General features: G+C 41.4%; 1 protein-coding gene across 1 annotated transcript in view; it reads left to right on the top strand.

The window, feature by feature from the left end:
• Positions 1-13,318, top strand: part of PPIP5K2 (diphosphoinositol pentakisphosphate kinase 2) — a 3,486,936-nt gene that overhangs the window by 871,601 nt on the left and 2,602,017 nt on the right. The window contains 1 exon segment of the mRNA XM_044063880.1: positions 6,244-6,345. Within this exon segment, the coding sequence (XP_043919815.1) occupies positions 6,244-6,345 (102 nt within the window).

The raw sequence follows: 13,318 nt of genomic DNA on the forward strand, positions 1-13,318 counted from the left end.
TTTTCAGAAGCCAGAAAAGGTAATCCAGTGGCTAAAACAACTTTATCTAAATGGTTATCAGATTGTATATCCTTTGTTTATGCGAATGCCAGCATGTCATTGACACACAAACCTAAGGCTCATTCTACCAGAGCCGTTTCTACGTCTTCTGCCTTTCAAGCTAAATTGCCCCTTGACAATATTTGTGCTGCAGCCACGTGGTCTAAGCCTCATACCTTTATCACACATTACAAAGTAGATAAGGCTTCCAGGGACAGGTCTTCCTTTGGTTCCACGGTACTGAAAATTGTACTTACATGAGCCACCCAAGATTGATGGTGCTAGAGACGCTACCCATCATTGAGAATAAACAACGAGATTTAACAACTTCACATAAAGAAGTTATGTACTTACCATAATGTTCCATGTGAGTTGTTTATCTCACCTTTATTCTCACGTGCCTCCCTCCTTCCCCCTCCTGGCTGACAGTAGACTTAGAGGTTAGTACTATTCTGGCTCCTCAGTACTTCTTTCCTTTGGAAAGTGTTTCCCTTTTTAGAGTAGGGTAAAGGTGTATGTGTGTGTGTGTGTATGTGTGTGTGTGTGTGTGTGTGTGTATATATATATATATATATATATATATATATATATATTTATATATATATATATATATATATATGGATTCACTTCAGAAGATCGAATTTCCAAAATCTCGAACTGCAAATAACCGAAACCAAAAGCTCGAGTTTCGGAAACTCGAACTTCTGAAGGGAAACCATCAAAAGAAAAAAAAAACACAAACTTCGCTTTTGCAGCTCCCCTGCACCCCCCATGTGGGGGGCTGTGCCCCCCACACCCCCCCTACTTAAATATACCAACTCCAAGATCGCACTACAGTGGGGAGATGGAAATCTCCGTCTTGCTGTATGCGAAGCAAAACGGGAGATTTCTCACTTCCTGCCAACACCACAAAACAAATAAAACATTACGTACACACAAGGCGTACAACAACACTTGCCTCTGTGTGCACGTAATGTATTACGGTAAGTAAAGTCTTATTTCTAAACACTACACACATTCGATTTATTAAAATCTTTATCATATGGTCCCGACCATATGAAATACAAGATTTTAATAATTCGATTATGTGAAGTGTTCCCATATATATATGTATGTATATATATATATATATATATATATATATATATATATATATATATATATATATATATATATATATTTGCAGCAAACAAGATCTGAGGTAATTCCCGCAGTTCATTGTGGGATAAGGGGCTTGGTCTCAAGCTGCTGGCAAACCTTGAGCATTGCGATCGGCCGTTTCGGAGCCGAGGATCGGCTCCGAACCCATCAGTGAGAATAAAGGCTAGATAAACAACTCACATGGAATGTTATGGTAAGTACATAACTTCTTTTTTTTTTTGGTAAATCACTTGGCAGATCTAATGATCAAAGTTACTAAATAATCATATGCATTTGAGTTTCACTCTTCATATCCTTCAGAATAACTTATGTTTAAACAAACCCTGTTATTCTAACAACTTTCTAAGTTTGTAAGAGTAATATTTAAGACATGTCCCTATTTTGGGGGGGTTTGTCCAGATTTCTTGCACTAAGAGATTGAGAGGTATGGAGGTTAAGCATTGTCCCTAAAGCACTCATTCTCCATTTATTTGTGCAAATGTTAGGAAAATGTCTTTTAGAATTCAGTGAGAGATACTGGGCTGCTTAATTCAGGTGAGAGTCTTACCAGAATGCCTGGCCTAGTCGGGATAAGGCACATTCTCCAGTAGATGCTTTATTTGGAAGTCTGCTCAGTGTGATAGCTTTCTACTGGGTACGTTTAAGAGTAAACCCAGTCTTGGATGGGTAGTTTGCATGTTAAAGGTATGCAGTAGCTAGTGTTTAGTATATTGTAAATAAGAGTATCTAGGGGTTAAGTTGACCTTTCAGTGACTGGAAGCCATTTTAGACATTGTAGGATGTTAACAGTGGTGATATCTGCTGTCACCAAGAATGACAAATTTGTAGACTTTACTTTTTTTTCATCATCTGAAGTCTTTGAGAATGTTATACTAAGCAATAGGTAATCAGAGGAAGACCATATTACAATTTAGGGACAATATTTTTGGTTAGGGAAAACAGGCTAAGAGAGTAAATCAAAGATTATATGACATAGTTTAAGTCGAGGTTGCCCTGTGTTAGTTTGTCATTTATTTTAGGTATTTGCTACCCCCAAATATCTAATCCACAATGTTGAACAGAAAGGGTAAAAAAATTCTTAGAACAGCCAATCGAAGGGATAGGTCTGCTAAGAGAATCCTGTGGTGTGGCTGCTAGTCAGCAAGTCCCTACAGTATTGCTATAGCCACCATACTGATGGTATCTACTGACTGTGTTCTGCACTTGCCACTGCTAGCATGGTATGAGCATGCAGATAGTGCTGAACAGCAACTAATGGTCGATTAAACTCACCACAAGGCACATAACTAATTTTGCATGCCTTCTATACTGCTGCTATGCAGTTGGATTTGGGGGACCTGTGTCCTGTAGACTGTTTACAGGCGGTCTAGGGATCAGGCATGTGTGATGTGGACATTTAATTTTGGTAAATCAGTCCGTAACTAGTGTACATCAGCTTGGTGTGTGTCACTGGCGGATAGTCATGTAGTTGTGGTCTCCTTGTAGAAGTTTCAGCTGTTTTGGGGATTTAATGAAATTTTGACTGAATTCCCTAGGGAGTGGAAAATCTCTCAAATTCCCTGGGGCAGGAACTGTTCACAGGAGCTGCCTTCCAAGAAGCTTTGCGGAGTTTGTGCTATCTTTGGTATCTTGGTTATGAGAAATTTTTTTTACATGAATGGCCCTTCCCTTGAGTGGTGAAGTGGGCTGCTATGTCACAGTAGTGCTACCAGTGTCCATCTGACTAAATAGCTATGCTCCCTGTCAGCCAGCTGTAATGGACTACCATCACTGGCTTGGATAGACATCCTCACTCCTGCCTATGCACTGGGGCCCACCCAATGTCTCCGTCTCTGTATTTCTATATGGATTGCATTTCTGAGGGGTTAGGGTGAGACTAGCCAGGACTTTACCCTCTTGACTAGTATGATATGAATGCTAGTTCTCCCTTCATGTCATAGCCAGGACTTTACCCTCTTGACTAGTATGATATGAATGCTAGTTCTCCCTTCATGTCACCAAACACCAAAGCCAGTAATCGAACCTGGGTCACCTAGGTCATAGGCTGGACTGTATCTGTCTGTGCTATTGCCACAGCTACATGTGTGCAACAGTTTTAATCCATTGTTTTAACACGTTTGTCAGATTCTTCTAGCCTTCACTCAAGAAAAGTACTGGGAGAGTGCATCAGCTCTAGTTCTTTCAGAGGCTAGAATTAGAGTAGATATGGATAAGTGCACCACTGATGGTATTCATTTTTTTTTTTTTTTTGGGGCAACTGCCACTGACATAACTCTGAATCGTAATAACTAGGCTGTCCTTAAAAGTCTTGGGTATGCACGGGTCCCCCAGACATTGTGTGCATGTGTGGAAGTGAATGAGTAATGCATGAAAAGACCAACATTGTATGTTTTGTACATTGTGACCTAGGTCATAAGGGAGAGCTTGGTAGACCAAAAAATTTGGTCTCCTTTGCATTTATATAAATTGTAAATGTCCCCATGCATATAACATATGGATAGTGTCCACATGGAGATGGGGAGTGTTATGATCAAAACTTTTGTAAAAGGAAAAAAAAATGTTTGAACATTTTTTTTCTAGTTTTTATCTTTTTTCTCTCAATAAGCATCATTATTAAATTGTCACATATGACGTAGGCTATCTTACATTTATATAAATGAAAAACAAACAACATTGACACCACTTTAGTTGCAAATGTTGTACATCACAGACACCACTGAAACAACTGTAGTTGCAAACATTGTACATCACATATTCTATCCACTCATTGTCAGTTGAACATTATATGGCTCATTCAAATCCTGCCTTTTAAACATCATTCCTTCTCTGCATACATTGTTCCCACAGTTTCCATTTTTACCTATGTAATTTGCTCCTTCCTTTTTCTAAGGATCCCAATTCCGTTTGTTTTATCTCTGTTACTTTCATTTCCATTTTCTAGTAATTGATTTTTTTGGCAGCTACAATAATTAGACTCAGCAGGGCTTTATTATGTCTAGGCAATTACAATTCTGTGTCATAGGTCAACAAAGTCATCTCCCCATTCAATTCAGTCTGCTCATCCATCTCCGAGCGGCCGGCAGGGGAGTCCCTAAAGTCTGCCAGTTCATTGCACTCCCAAAAAATGTTCACAGCCACCTCTTTCTTGCCCATCACACCTTCAACATTTGCTATTCACCTGAGGAAACATTCTTTGGAGTCTACTTGGGGTATAAAAATACCTATGTAAACACTTCCAGGCAAGATTCTAAATCTTCTAGACTTTGTTGCATATTTGGGAGATATACATATATCCCTCATTGTCTCTTTTTGAATTGCTTATCCAGTCTCGCTTCCCAATCCTTTCTAAGCTCCTCTGATTGATTCTTATAATTGTCATGCAATATTTTATATGCTGTAGTAATTATTTCTTTTTCAAAGGCAGCTTCTGTTCTAGATTCTGTTAAAAACTCTACCAGTGCTGGTCTTTCATTTAGACCCCCCCCCCCATTTCTTTCTCTTTGGCTATACTCTGTTATCAATCCTTGATAGGGAAGGCAATCTCTAACGTGCAGTCCAAATAAATTCTTGGCCTCTTACCATTCTATTACCTTTCCCTTTCTAGTTATTTGCTTCCAATACCTTGGTTCCTTTGCCAGTTTTCTCCAATAAATTCTAGCCCCTTTTTGCCTATTGTCTGTATCCCTACTCACAGTCATCCCTATCACCAGAATGTCTTTTTTCCATTCTCATGCTGGTTTAGTTGTACTCCTCTCAGCTATTTTATGAATATAATACTCTGTGTTATTTTTGTTGTTCCCCTTAAGAGTCTGCATCCAAAATCACAATCTATCCTCGTTTCTTGAGACCCCCCCTGTATCATAATAATCATTTGTTTCCGCTTTGAATTATAGTTTGCTGCTTGTGCTGTGTATAAGAGCCTTAAATGTGTTGCTCTAAAATTTTTGTAATGTTTATCTTGGTGTGTAAATGTCTGCAATTTTATGCAAATCTGTTTGACTTTATTCACATTTTGTATTGTCGTTATTTAGGTCAGGCCTACAAAGAAGCCATTTCAATTGGTGCGCACTCACTTTGCTGTCAGATGTGTAAATGGATAAATATAATTTATATGCAGACACATTTCTAGTTTGTCTTATTCCCGTGCTTTTCTTTGTCTTTTGAGAAGCTCGTACTGCAGACAGATTAGTGTAGAGTGTAGAAAATAGCTGCAGTATTGTTTGCACTGTGTATTTCCCCCTTTGTTTACTTTCTGGATACAAATGATTTTTTTTTCTAAGGTAAACTAAATGCTTAATCCATGTCTTTTCTTCATTTTTTGATTATTTATTTTGGCTCCTCTCAGCTTAGATGTCCAAACTTTCTGTTCCATTCATTGACCCTTTTGTTCCCTCTGTCCTTTGCCTTCTTGGGGGCTTGTAAATTTGTATTCTAGCAGCAGAAGACAGTAGATGACAGAGAGTAGTCATTCACAGCTAGCTTTGTGTATTTATTTCAGGTTTTGGCTTCTCTGTCCTCTGGTGGCTAGACTGTGTCTGCAGCACTGAGACACAGGAGCATGTTTGCATTCTCCTGACTCCTCTGCAGTGCACATCAGTGTTTTGCAGACTAGAGTTGTATCAGTCATTGCTTTCCAGCTGCACCTCTCTTTCCAATAGGTGATGCTTGAGCAGTAGAACTTAGCTACCATCCCTCACCCGTCATCCTGAAATAAACAAGCTAACATTGACCATCCGTCATCCCTTGACTGACTTCTCTAGTACCCAGGTGTACTAGTTAAACCTTGGTCAGTGGCAGCATTATACAGTTGTTAACTGCATATATTTGTTTTGTAGCTTATTCTGTTTTAGTAGATCAGTTATTTTTTCACATCTTTTTAATTGTCTACCTCTGATATGTTTTCTTTCTTATTCTCTTCCTTTCTCTCTTTTTAGTTATTTTATGCTTGCCTTATTATGAGTTGATGTTCTTTAGTCATCTGTGTTTATTTGACTGGTGATGGAATCCAGTTAAAGATAATTAAAATAATTTGTTTATTTCTAGAAATATTATAATGCGAGAACTTGCACCGCAGTTCCGGATTCCCTGGTGCATTCCTGATGAAACAGAAGTTATTCCCATTGTTCCAACAACCTCTGGCACAATGTAAGTGTGTTCTTGGTGGGTGGTGGTGGTTGCACTGTTTACAAATGCTACAGAAGTATTTTGTTGGCTGTACTTTACTAATAGCCTTTAAAATGTTTTTTATTGTCTCTTTAAAACAGTTTTAGAAAATGTTTATATATTAAAATATAACTAGATGCAGATGTGTACACATTTTATTGTCAGCTTTATGGCTTTGAGGGGTTAAGCTATGACTGCAACTGAAATAACTCAGGATCAGTTGACAGGCTGACTGCTGGAAAAGTCAATGTTCATGGGAGGGAAGAATAATGAGGAACATGTCCTGGACCGTTGCTCCCTGGGCCTCTGCTGAAAATTGGCTCATACCAAGTCAAACTTTCCCAGTAAGGAGATGTTAAATACATAAATAAATGCCCGGTTATCTCTCTGATGATGGCAGGGCATGGGAGTGTGCTGGCAGAATATCCAGATTTCAGGATTCCCATTAGAGGCTAGTGATCAGTGTGTTAAGGATGGTATTTGCCATGTGCAGTTCAGGGAATCATTGGTGATAACATGACTGCTTAAGAAAAATGATTGTGGGTGGGTGGGTGTGTGCATGTGTGCATGCATGTGAGCTTCTGTGGCCTTGATGACATTCCCATCATGCAGGAAAATTAGGTCTTTACCCTACTACTGTACCCAGCTTTAATTCCTGAGGCAACATAAGTGATGCAGTGGTCCCATTCCTTTTACTGCCTCCCAGCTTAATTTATCTAGCTGTCTGACCTACCAGTATGGGAAGGGCCAGCAGCCTGAGCCAGGCACTCAGCAACTGAAGTAAAAAAAAAAAAAACAAAAACTACTGGCAGGTTTATCTCTGTCACAGGGACACCTACAAGTAACCATTACCTGGTTCAAAAAAGAAAAGTTATTTATAGATTTCTGTTAAGATCTTTAGACCTTGTATTCTGTGGTAGTGTTCAGAAAATGTATTCTTAGTGCATGTTGCTACATGTTTAAAATTTGTTTCTGGTCTGTTGTGTTTATGTAATCCACAAATATTGTTTCTTAAACCATCAGAGGTGGTGTGAAGCTTTGAACTTCAAAAGTGCATTGGAGGTCATGTTCTCTGTGTGAGTTGTAAAGTTATGGAGATGATCAAGAGTTAGACCTAGGTATTTTTGTTCTTTTCTGTTTGGAATTATTTTGTTAAGCCTTTTAAGAAGTAAAATTGGTAATGAAGGGAGTTTCTTTGGGGTTGAGAATAACTTGACATTAGTTTTGGTGATATCAATTAAAAATCTATTTACATGAAGCCATTTACGTAGGGCTGATAATTTGGACTACATATTTGACCAAAAGGGATTGGTGAATTTTGCTGCCATCTAGCATAATGATGATATCTGCATATATGATGATAGTTTGAGGAAGGTGAAGAACGATGAATATTAAGAAAAGCAGAGGGCACAAATCAACCTCAGGGAACACCAGTGCTAAATGTTTCTTTATCTGAGAAAGTATTACCAAAAAATTGAAAGGTTCTAGCTGTCAGGTAGTTGTGGAACCATGATATACTGCATTGTGTCCAAAGTTTAATTTTTAAGTTTATGTAAGATAAGGTTGTGGTTGATTATCTTAAATACCATGGTCTTGTCAGCAAAAATACCAGCTTTAATAAGGCTGTTGTTCATATTGCCATAGATATTACTAGTGTTAGAGAATACGATTTCGTAATTGCTAAAGGCATTTCCTGTGAAAGAAGAGATTGTAGCTGTTTGTGTGTTTAAAAAGTTGCTTATACAAGACTCTATTTCAGATACTTTTGTTAAAATGCAAAGATTGGAAATGGATGCATAGTCTTTAAGCAGTTTGACTGAATATACTTCCCTAACCTGGTGTGCAACCTGATAAGGCTTTGAGAAGGGAATGCAACACTGTACTCTGTGTCATACAGGCTTCTGAGAGGCGACCGGTGCCTGGCATACAGATCAGTCTCAGATCCTACCATGATGAAATTGCTGCACATCCACGAGTCAGATGTGACAAGAATAACTCGTACCAGGGATCTTAGCCTAGCCTGTGACATTAGCAGAACATTCTGGAGAAACAGATACATCTCCTAGCAATTACAGCTCCTTTGGAATAAGCACTCCATGTTAGCCAGAGATACTCAATGACCCTATTCAAGCACAACCCTGACTGGATGGTTGACCATAAGTTCATCCCGGGGATGGCACCCATGTCCCTCGTGGACAAGGGATCACAGAGTTGCTCTACTAACAATGACCGTCTAAATATGGGCAATAAGAGTCCTTGGGTTTTTACACGGCTAGGCTCGTAAAGGTCCTAAGGCCATTAGCCTAATAACGTCCTATGAACCTATGTTCACAGAAGACATTTCCTCATTTCATCAGGGGGTGCACCCTCCAAGCAGACTGACCATTCTTCTGTAGCATGATCTGTGGTGTCTTCAGTCTCCATACCATTCATTGTGCCTCTAAGGGCACACAACCCCCCCCCCCCCCCCCGGAGAATGCAGAGGACCATGTCCTTTTACTCTCCCTGGCTCCTCAAATGCTGAGGCTGCTAATTGAACTCCAGTCAGTTACAGACAAGGTACATCCGTCTGTGCTGCCACGCAAATAGCTAGTGGTTGGCTCGTTTTATGAGTAGACAATGATGTTTTTGGGTGTGTTAGAGTTGTCCAGCTAGTGGAAGTATTATTGAAGATGCAGGAAAAAGGGCACTGGTATTTGAAAGGCATCATTAGCCTCTTCTCGGAACTACAGTCTGTGTGCATATGCGCTCGCAGCTATATACAAAATTTATTCTGGCCAAGTTTCATTTACTGTTGGTCAGACAGTACTGGAAGGCACTGAACAGAGAGCATGGTTGATGAAGTCTAAAGACACTGATTGTCACTTTTGTGGCTGAGCCGCAAGTGTGCATTCATCAAATATTGTCAAAGCCAAATGCCTTTTGCTTATCATTTAGGCTGTGTAGATGGTAAGATTGCAGGCCCTGTCCATGACTTATAAAGTGGTGCAACTTTAAAGGCTATATTGTAACATGTACCACCGCTGATTGTAGAGCAGTCAGGAGTGACTTCACTCATTGTGGATGGAAACTGTAAGTGGTGAGGGAGCTGGACCCATCATCTTTCATGCATAGAGAAGTTAAAGATGAAGATGTTTGGTAGGCCCAGATATCCTTTCATATCACTGTTGCTGTATTTATAACGTGGGATCTCCAGCCAAAGATAGTCCAATGTCCAGCCAGTATACCAAAGCCTTTGCATCCTTGTTGCATCATATGTCAGATGTATGCTCCTTGTGTAGGGTATAAAGGTAGCGTACAAGCACTCCATATTCTGAACTACTTTGTCACTATTCTGAATGTCACAGTTGAATGTCTCTCTGAATGCCCTGTGCTGAGCTGGTAAACGCCAATCTGTTTACAGATGAGTGCCCCATTGTGGTACCTTCTTTTTCTTCCTTTGCTTTTGCACTTAGGGTTCATGTCATCCAGGAGGACAAAATGTCAGTGTGGGAGGCAGATTCCCCATAACGACAGTCATCAGAAGTGCTTGTTCTGCCTAGGTGCTTCAATTGATTATATTCAGTGTTACATTCGTCAGGTCTTTGTTTCCAAAATACTTCACAGTCATCTGTCCATTCTTTCCATTTATCTTGAGAACCAACTTCTCAAGCATTTGAACAATGGTACCTTGGTCAAATCCACCTGCCTGGAGGTACAGCCTTCCCTTAAAAAGAAGACCAAGAAGACTCTGTCAAACTCTGCAGCCTCCGCCAGACATCTTTTGAGGTGAGCGAAGACCCTGAAGACCATCCAGTGCAGACACCAGATCCGATGATGTCTGCTCTGTCTGACTTCAACCTGTGGGTCCTCAGATCCAATATTGACCATTTCCTTCAGACTTCAAAGTCATTTGGCTCTGCCTCCCCTACCTACAACTCACAGCTCCTCAACCTAATCCCTGATGTAGTTTGCCACCATTCTGGTCAGCAGCTTGATCTTGGCTCCCCTTGGCATATCCTTTGTAGTTATACTAACTTATTGTTTTTGGTGTGAGAATTTTACTTCCTTTAACTTAGTTATACAGTTAGTTTAGTTTTTATGTATGTTGGGTAGGTAGGTAGGGTTATTGACTGTTTTGTTAACCATCTTTGTTGTCCATTAGGACTTTCCACCTTCTGTTGGACTTGTTTTTTTCTTAGTCTTAGGTAACTGTTTAAGTCTTTTCCTTTTCCTGTTGTTGTTGAGATAGGAATATTGATACAGTAGTTTTTTTTGTCTCTGTCATTTATATTTTTCATCTAGTATGGATAAGGGCTTTAAGAAGAGTGTACAGCCTGTGGACACAAGTTGCCTTTACAGAATGCACATCTCCAGTGTGTTTATTGTCTGGGAACATCGCATGTGGACTCAGGGTGCTCTGTCTGTTTGGGTCCAGGGACATCCATGAATGTAGGGCCAAGTTGGTCCTTAAGGGACATCTCCCCTCTGGTGGTTTTTCTGTTTATTTTGTGGCTTTTCCCCTGGTTACAAAGGCAGGGTCCGAGAAGAACTGCCCACAGGGCTCCAGGTCTTCTAAAGGGGATTGGAAGAGATCCTCGTCTTCTGTCCCCAGTCCTTCCTCCTAGGGCTTGCCAGACTTGAAGATCCCATGACTTTTAGGTCCTCCAGCTGCCCCGGCACTGTCATTGGCTGCAACCCCTCCAAGCCAATCTCCACTGGTGCTGACATCCAGCAAGACTTTGTCTCTTTGTCTTTATCGTCAATTTTTGCTTAAAGGGGCACCTTCTGGTAGGACAGCTTACCCCTTCTTGCCTTTCACTCCACCAGAGCTGTCATCAGAGTCTTCCCCTTTCCCTCTCCGGTTCCATGTCGCTCTGCTGCTTCTGATCCAGCAGACGGGTTTGTCCTCATCCAAATGTCCCTCTAAGTCCCCATCAGTGATGTCATCTGACCAGTCATTGAGTTCAGTGGGCAGCTTAAAAGTTCTGATTTGGAGCAGTTGATGAGGTTCTTTTTGCAGATATAATTAGGACTTATCCCTTTGGGTCCGGTACCAGAACCCTCAGCTTCATCCTTTTGACTTCCTCCCTCAGCCTGTTCTGACCTGAGGTCTTTAAGACTGGCTGTTTTCCCACTTTGTGGGTCAAATCTGGTGGCTTGGCCATCTTTGGCTCTCATTCCTTGTTTGCATTGGGTCTGGCTACTTCCAGGCTGTCGAAACCTTGAAGCCTTGGTGCCAGAGCTGGAGTTTGTGGGTCAGGGTCAACGATCCCTACTTCAGGATTGTCTCTTCCACTCTGGGTTTCACCAAAGAACAGCTCAGATCTGATCTCAGTGTTGGGGCTGGATGTGGCTCCTTCTGGATCGGGGCTGTCTCTGGTACCTCGGCCTTCGACATTGTAAAGAGGATGTTCTCTACTTAGGAGAAGGGTTGTGTTTCTCTAGCCAGTTTCCCTTTCTCATCTGAACCTGCGACCAGTCATCAGTCTGCTCCTGGACAGCCTGCATCTGTGAGTCTCCATCCTGTCCCTGTGGCAGGGCATCCCCCCCAGCTTTGCTGAAATAAGAGAATTCAGAGCAGAGGAAATGTAAGAGGAAAAACCTTGGCTGTCTGGAGGAGTCTCTCACAGAGGATACTGACCTCAAGGAAGGAGAGGGCTCCCCTAAGCCTCTGTGGGATGACACCTCTTTTGCCATCTTATTGGAGCTGCTTCACCAATGCGAAGACTGGACCGCTGACGTCTCCTCTCAGGAGGAGTCAGTATTTTGGAGGCCTTTGACATAGGCCCATCCTCACCTTGGGTGGTTCTTCCTCTAGACGTTGATATAGACCTATTGTCCCAAAGGGTTTTGAAGGAACCTGACATGGTGCAGCCTATCCTCAAGTCGCTGGATAAGATCCCCCCTTCCAAGAACTGGCTACATTGGAGTAAGGGTCCAGCTGTCAATGCTGTTGTGGTGGCTGCTGCCACCAAGAATGAGATTTCTGAGGAAAGCTCCCTCTGTCCACCCCCAAATAGGGAGTCTAAGACTTTGGATCATTTAGGGAAGTGCTCCCTCAGCCACTTTTGCACTGAGAGCTCTTAATTATCTATTGCACTTGACAAGAATTTAACATGACTTTGGTGTCTGAAGTGTTAAGGAATGTCAAGATGTAGCAGTCTTTTGAGATTCAGAAGATGCTGGAGAGTTGTTTGTCCACCCTGCTTTCCATTGCCAATGTTTCCATAAGGCTCAATTTAAATATGGCTGATGGAGCATTTGGCTCTGGCATTACCATGTGGTGCCATGCTTAGATACATTTATGCAGCTTTGCAGATTGTTTCAAGGCATCCTTTGGCAATACTCTTTTAGATGACTATTCCTTGTGTGGGTCAAAAGTTAAGTATACTCTTAACAAGGAGTGAACAAGATGTGAAGACGCTGCCATTGGAGTGTACTTTGTGGTCCTTTTCAAGGAATCAGAAGGGGGTAAGTGCCTCTTTTTCAGACAGTTGCAGCAGTCTTCTATGGACGCTCCTTCAGAGGGTTCTTCCCAAGGAGGAGGGGGTCATAATGAACACTGCCCATGGGGTAGGGGTAGTCCGCAGAATCAGGGTTTCTGTGGGGATTTCTCCAGCCATCCCTTTCAGTGACCTTGAAAGGTTGCCTAACTGTCCTACTCTGGAGGCAATGGAGGATTGTTTGGCTCTTCACCCAAAAGCTTGGTAGGCTGGCATCTCAGACACATGGGTGTTGAATGATATCCGGAGTTTGTTGCATTCCCTTTTCTCAGGTTCAAAACCTTTGCGAAAAGCATCTTCCAGACGTATTCACAAGCGGCTTGCAATCAGAGTCATCCAAGAGGTCCCACCAGACCAGCAAGGATCTATCCCATATTCTTTTTAGTACAAAAAAATAGCAGGGACCTGAGACCAATTTTGGATTTTATGCAGACTGAATCGGTTCATGAAAATGAAAAATACCATGTTCT

The sequence above is a fragment of the Protopterus annectens genome, chromosome 2.part2, assembly GCF_019279795.1.
Source record: "Protopterus annectens isolate FY-2018-M chromosome 2.part2, PAN1.0, whole genome shotgun sequence".
Lineage (NCBI taxonomy): Eukaryota > Metazoa > Chordata > Ceratodontiformes > Protopteridae > Protopterus > Protopterus annectens.